The sequence below is a fragment of the Vitis riparia genome, chromosome 18, assembly GCF_004353265.1.
Source record: "Vitis riparia cultivar Riparia Gloire de Montpellier isolate 1030 chromosome 18, EGFV_Vit.rip_1.0, whole genome shotgun sequence".
Lineage (NCBI taxonomy): Eukaryota > Viridiplantae > Streptophyta > Magnoliopsida > Vitales > Vitaceae > Vitis > Vitis riparia.
Genome location: NC_048448.1, coordinates 30,523,780 through 30,530,079, shown reverse-complemented (window position 1 = coordinate 30,530,079; position 6,300 = coordinate 30,523,780). Strand labels below are relative to the sequence as shown.

At 35.0% G+C, this 6,300-nt stretch overlaps 2 protein-coding genes across 2 annotated transcripts; both read left to right on the top strand.

Annotated features, from left to right (window-relative positions):
* Positions 1–253: 253 nt before the first annotated feature.
* LOC117905699 (disease resistance protein RUN1-like) lies at positions 254–3,942 on the top strand. The gene is made up of 4 exons (XM_034818584.1): positions 254–750; positions 1,594–2,668; positions 2,745–2,804; positions 3,190–3,942. Exons 1-4 carry the CDS (start codon positions 254–256, stop codon positions 3,940–3,942), a joined length of 2,385 nt encoding a protein of 794 aa, XP_034674475.1.
* A 1,613-nt stretch (positions 3,943–5,555) lies between these two features.
* Positions 5,556–6,050, top strand: LOC117905698. The gene is made up of 2 exons (XM_034818582.1): positions 5,556–5,972; positions 6,036–6,050. Exons 1-2 carry the CDS (start codon positions 5,556–5,558, stop codon positions 6,048–6,050), a joined length of 432 nt encoding a protein of 143 aa, XP_034674473.1.
* The last annotated feature ends 250 nt before the right edge of the window (positions 6,051–6,300 follow it).

Sequence of the window (6,300 nt, the reverse complement as noted above, 5' to 3'; positions counted from 1 at the left end):
TAGTAGTAATTATGTTTGTTTTTGAGTTTTAAATTATTGTTTTAAAATTAATAGACTTATTAACAATCCTAATTCAGTACATTAAAAAAGAAAAAGTGAATATTAAAGTTGGTTGGAAGATTGGAGGAAGTTCCAATGTTAGAAGGTAGAGGGATAAATCTTCTGACTCTCTTGAAATTTTGAGTTTTTGACACTTAACAACCCAAAAATTTCCTGAGTGTCTCGTAATTTTGGACAAACAACGTCCCCGACTATGGCTCCAAAGAGAAAGGGAAGCTCAACTAGATCAACTCTCTCTCCTTTTCCATGGCGTTGGAACATCTTTTTGAGCTTTAGAGGCGAAGACACCCGTTTCAATTTTACGGATCATCTTTACAAGGAGTTGATGCGGATGGATATTCGCACCTTCAGAGATGATGAAGGACTTGAAAGAGGAGGAGAGATTCAACCTTCACTCTTGAAAGCTATTGAAGATTCAATGAATTCTGTTGTCGTTTTTTCGCAAAACTATGCTCATTCAAAATGGTGCTTGGATGAGCTTGATAAGATTATGCGGTCCAGGAAAGAAAAGAGACAAATGGTTTTGCCAATTTTCTATCATGTGGACCCATCTGATGTGCGGAAACAAAAGGGGAATTTTGAAGAAGCATTTGCACGATACGGAGAAGTCACTGAGGAGAGGGTGCTGAGATGGAGGAAGGCACTGACGGAAGCGGCCAATTTGTCTGGATGGCATGTGCAGGAGGATGGGTATGTATGAATCTTTGCTTTCAGCTGCTTTCATTCATTTACAACTATATGAATTGAATTCTGGATTAATCTTTTAGGCACCATGCACTCACATCAGCAAGGACATGACCAAAAAAAGAAAAAAAGAATTGAGCCAATTCTGGGTATATTACTCCATGCTTATGCTTGTTTGTATATAATTTTATTTAGCATTCATGTGCTGAAATGATGTTTTCTTCAAGGAAACAATGGAATCTTCCAAGAAAACTGAACACGATGGCAAATAAATATAATAGAAGTTGTTTTGAAAGCTTATGTACTTTGATCGGAAAAAACTTAGAAAGGTTGAAAATGTGATCAAGGAATAGTTATGGACGGTAGCTTATTGTTAATTCATTTTTGTTTATTTATTTATTTATTATTTTCTTCCTTTTCTTTTCATTCCCTTTCCATTTTCCAATTATTCTTTTTCTCTCCGGTGTCAATATTTAAAGGGAGTCTCTAAGAATGAAATATTTTATAGAACATCAATTTTGTTTCATATGAATTTGTTCTATACACATTCCAATTAATAAGTCATATATAAAGATGTAAGTTAATTAAGTTAACTTTTATCCCTTCAAGGTATCCTATATGCTTGCTATAGTTCAACTTGTTTGATATAAATTTGTTCTACACATTCCAATTAATAAGTCATATATAAAGATATCAGTTAATTGAGTTAACTTTTATCTCTTCAAGGTACCCTACATGCTTGTTATAGTTCAATTGTTGTGAAGAAAACTAAACATCATCTGTTTAATTCTATGTTTATTACATTTGTAGCTCATTATTGCGTGTTTTGTCATGCTTTGTAATTGGCAGGTATGAAACAGAGGCTATTCAGAAAATTGTTCAAGAAATTTGGGAGTTGATTTCTGTTAGAAAGCCCTTAGATCTTGATGATAAACTGATTGGAATGGGACCTTGTTTGAAAGATATTGCTTCATTAATATCTAATGACTCAGACGATGTTCGCATGATTGGGATACATGGAATTGGTGGAATAGGCAAGACAACCCTCGCTAAAATTGTATATAACCAAAATTTTTATAAATTTGAAGATGCTTGCTTTCTTTCAAGTGTTAGCAAGAGGGATTTGCTTCAGTTACAAAATGAACTTCTTAAAGCTCTTACGGGGCCCTATTTTCCAAGTGCAAGGAACATTTATGAAGGCATTAATATGATAAAGGATAAACTCCGCTTTAGAAAGGTTCTTGTTATTCTTGATGACATTGATGATCAGGCTCAATTAGAATTCTTAGCTGTAAGGTCTGAATGGTTTGGTTCGGGTAGTAGAATTATTGTAACGACTAGAGATAAACGTTTACTACAGGTGTTTCGATTATACGAGGTTAAGGAATTAAATTTTGAGGAAGCTCTTCACCTCTTTTCTCTGTATGCGTTTACGATGGATGGTCCTCGAAAAGGTTTTATAAAGCTCTCAAGATGCATAGTGGATTATTGTAAGGGACTTCCATTGGATCTTAAGGTTCTGGGTTCTCTCTTATATGGTAGGACAAAACCTGAATGGGAAAATGAGTCGGCTAAGATGAGAAAATTACGTAGTCAGAAAATCCATAGTGTGCTTCTTACAAGTTTTCATGGACTGGACGCCATACAAAGAAGAATGCTCCTTGATATTGCATGCTTCTTCAAAGGGGAGGATATAAATTTTGTTAGAGAAATACTTGACGCTTGCAATTTCTATGCACACAGTGGAATAAGAGCACTCAATGAAAAATCTCTCATTAGTGTTTCGAATGACAAGTTATTGATGCATGATTTAATACAGCAAATGGGTTGGGATATTGTTCGGGAGAAATATCCTGATGAACTTGGCAAATGGAGCAGATTGTGGGACCCTAAAGATATCTATCATGTATTGACAACAAATATGGTAAGAGCTTAAGTACCTGACCTTATTTAAACTTTTAAGGCTTTTATTTTTTAACTGCTCATTTATGTAATTTCAGTTAGGTTTTATGCATTTCGTGCTTCACTTATCCCTTGTTCATGGTTTTCAGGGGACACAGGCAATTGAAGGCATATTCCTAGACATGTCTGCATCAAAAGAAATACATCTTACAACTGATGCTTTCAAAAAGATGAAAAAGCTTAGATTGCTCCGATTCTATCATAATTTAAAAAATATTTCTGACACAGTACATCTTCCTCAAGATTTTAAATTTCCTCTCATGAGTTGAGATATCTCCATTGGGATGGATGGACTTCGGAATCATTGCCATCAAATTTTCATGGTGAGAAATTGGTTGAACTCAGTTTGAAGTATAGCAGCATAAAACGACTTTGGAAAGAGCACAAGGTATGATTACTACTCCTTTATCAACAAAGTTTAAAGTTCAGCTAGCCAAGCAAATTTGTTGGAAAATCTTAATTTTATTCTATTTTATGTTACAGTGTCTTGGAAAGTTAAAAGTCATCAATCTCAGTAACTCTCAACACCTTGTGGAGTGTCCGAACTTGTCGGGTGCACCACATGTGAAGAGGCTAATTCTTGATGGTTGTACAAGTTTGCTTGAGGTGCACCCATCAGTTGCAAAGCTGATAAATCTGACCATCTTGAACATGAAAAACTGCAAAATGCTTCACCATTTTCCAAGCATCACTGTATTGGAAAAACTTGAAGTTCTTAACCTCTCTGGCTGCTCAAAACTTGACAAGTTTCCAGAGATCCAAGGGTATATGGAATATTTGTCGGAGCTTAATTTGGAAGGGACTGCTATTGTAGAACTTCCTTCTTCAGTGGTGTTTCTTCCACAACTTGTTTCATTGGATATGAAAAACTGCAAAAACCTTAAGATTCTTCCAAGCAACATTTGTTCTTTGAAATCCCTTGAAACTCTGGTGTTCTCTAGCTGTTCAGGACTAGAGATGTTTCCAGAAATCATGGAGGTTATGGAAAGTTTACAAAAGCTTCTTTTAGATGGAACGTCTATAAAAGAGCTACCCCCCTCAATTGTTCATCTTAAAGGCCTTCAGTTATTGAGTCTAAGAAAATGCAAAAACCTCAGGAGTCTTCCGAACAGCATTTGCAGTTTGAGATCCCTTGAAACCCTCATTGTCTCTGGTTGCTCGAACCTCAACAAATTGCCAGAGGAACTGGGAAGCTTGCAATACTTAATGATTCTTCAAGCTGATGGACTGCCATAACACAACCACCTTTCTCACTTGTTCACTTGAGAAACCTTAAAGAGTTATCCTTTAGGGGATGTAAAGGATCAACATCTAACTCCTGGATTTCGTCCCTTGTATTCAGGTTACTGCGTAGAGAAAACTCAGATGGGACTGGTTTGCAGTTGCCTTATTTGTCAGGTTTATACTCCTTAAAATATTTAGATCTTAGTGGCTGCAATCTAACAGATGGATCAATCAATGACAATCTTGGCCGCTTACGCTTCTTGGAAGAATTAAACCTTAGCAGGAACAATTTGGTTATGGTACCTGAGGGGGTGCATAGACTTTCTAATCTAAGGGTCCTTTCTGTGAATCAGTGCAAAAGCCTTCAAGAAATTTCCAAGCTTCCACCAAGTATAAAATCATTAAATGCTGGTGTTAGATTAATTTTTTGTAATTAATCTATAATTTGGGCCACACATGTAAATAATTAAAATGTGTGTGCTATCATTTAATTAAGCCTAAATATAGTGATCTAATTAATAATTGATTAATTGGCTTAAGGGTATAATTGTCATGAGATTATTGTGTAGATACCATTAGATAATTATTATTTCTATGAGGGGTAGAAATATAATTGTGATAAAATTAAAACTGCCCTAGCAGTTTATAAATAGGGTTATGGTCCCCATTCTACCACTACGCATTCCAATTTCCGAAAATCCTCTCAGAGAGAAATTGACACAGAATCTAGTGGCCAGAATTGGAAGACCATCTCAAAGGGTTTTCTTCCTATAAGGTTTCTCCTTCAATGGATTCAGGTATGTTTCCGCTATTATTTTTCTACTCATTTTTAATCAGGAGATTCCAGTATATATGAAATTAGGGTATTCATCTTGGTTGAGTTATAACAAGTGGTATCAGAGCCAACTCCTTGATTAATTCTTTGAGTTATTATTTTAATATATATATATATATATATGTCAATGGATTAAGATTTATGAAATATTGAGTTGATAAATTTTTTTTATTACTATTATTATTATTATTATTATTATTTAATAGCATTTTATGATATTAATATTTAAGTTATTGATCTAGCATTTTAAATAGGCTAATTAAAGAGGAAAATCACCAAAGTGACATCTTTCGTGTAGATTAGTCTGTTCGGGGTGTTAGATATTTGTGTGTATGTGATTCATGCGGGTATTGACTGGCCCAAAGGAAAGTTAATATTTGGTCAAATTGCATACATACCTGTGGTGATAAATATGTGATGATTATAAAGGTAACTTAATGTGAATAATAAATCAATCCAAAGATAGATTTATTATTTGACATAACTTATCATCAATGTTTGATCACTACAACAAGAGTACCACTTACAGTTAATATTACTGTCCAAAGACTTGATATTAATGTTGTGCTAGGTATCTTGAAATGTCATAATTTGCTTTTAAATTTAAAGATTATGTGTTTAATTGCTTATTTTATGTGAGCATGATGGTTTATTTGATTCATTTTATTTTGTTCTCGATTCAGCTTTTATATCAACTACTTCTATATCTGCCAACATCAATAATGTCCCTATGTTAAATGGGACTAATTTTAAGGACTGGAAAGAGAATATGATGATTCTCTTAGGCTGCATGGATATAGACTTAGCCTTGAGAATGCCCAAACCTGATGAACTCAATGAGCAAAGTACTCAAGAGGATGAGGTTTATTTGGGTAAGTGGGAACGTTCAAATAGGCTAAGTCTTATGATCATGAAGCGCGGAATTCCAGAAGCTTTCAGGGGTGCAGTAACCGATGAGGTTACTAATGCCAGTGACTTCCTTGCGGAAATTCAGAAACGTTTTGCCAAAAATGATAAGGCTGAAACGAGCACGCTTTTAGCAAGCTTGATTTCAATGAAGTATAAAGGCAAGGGTAATGTTCGGGAGTACATCATGGAGATGTCTCATCTTGCTTCAAAACTTAAGGCTTTGAAACTTGAGTTATCTGATGATTTACTCGTGCATTTGGTTCTCATCTCTCTTCCTGCACAACTTAATCAATTCAAGGTCAGTTATAACTGTCAAAAGGATAAATGGACTCTTAATGAGCTCATTTCATTTGTGTGCAAGAGGAAGAGAGATTGAAGCAAGACAAGACCGAAAGTGCTCATCTGGCTAGCACTTCCAAGGATAAGGGCAAACGAAAGAATAAGGATAATAAGGTTGCTGCTTCTAATGGCCTAGAACAAAAGAAACAGAAAGTTGAGGTAACATGTTTTTTCTGTAATAAGCCTGGACATACTAAGAAGGAATGTACCAAGTATGCTGCTTGGCGTGTTAAGAAAGGTATATTTCTTACTTTGGTCTGTTCTGAAGTTAATTTAGCTTCAGTATC

Bases quoted from the DNA above. Each gene is read 5' to 3' on its own strand.
- LOC117905698 (XM_034818582.1), top strand. From the start codon at position 5,556: ATGGATATAGACTTAGCCTTGAGAATGCCCAAACCTGATGAACTCAAT.
- LOC117905699 (XM_034818584.1), top strand. From the start codon at position 254: ATGGCTCCAAAGAGAAAGGGAAGCTCAACTAGATCAACTCTCTCTCCT. The intron at 2,669-2,744 runs GTAAGAGCTTAA...ATGTAATTTCAG, and splicing joins ATGTATTGACAACAAATATG to TTAGGTTTTATGCATTTCGT. The intron at 2,805-3,189 runs GCAATTGAAGGC...TTTATGTTACAG, and splicing joins ATGGTTTTCAGGGGACACAG to TGTCTTGGAAAGTTAAAAGT.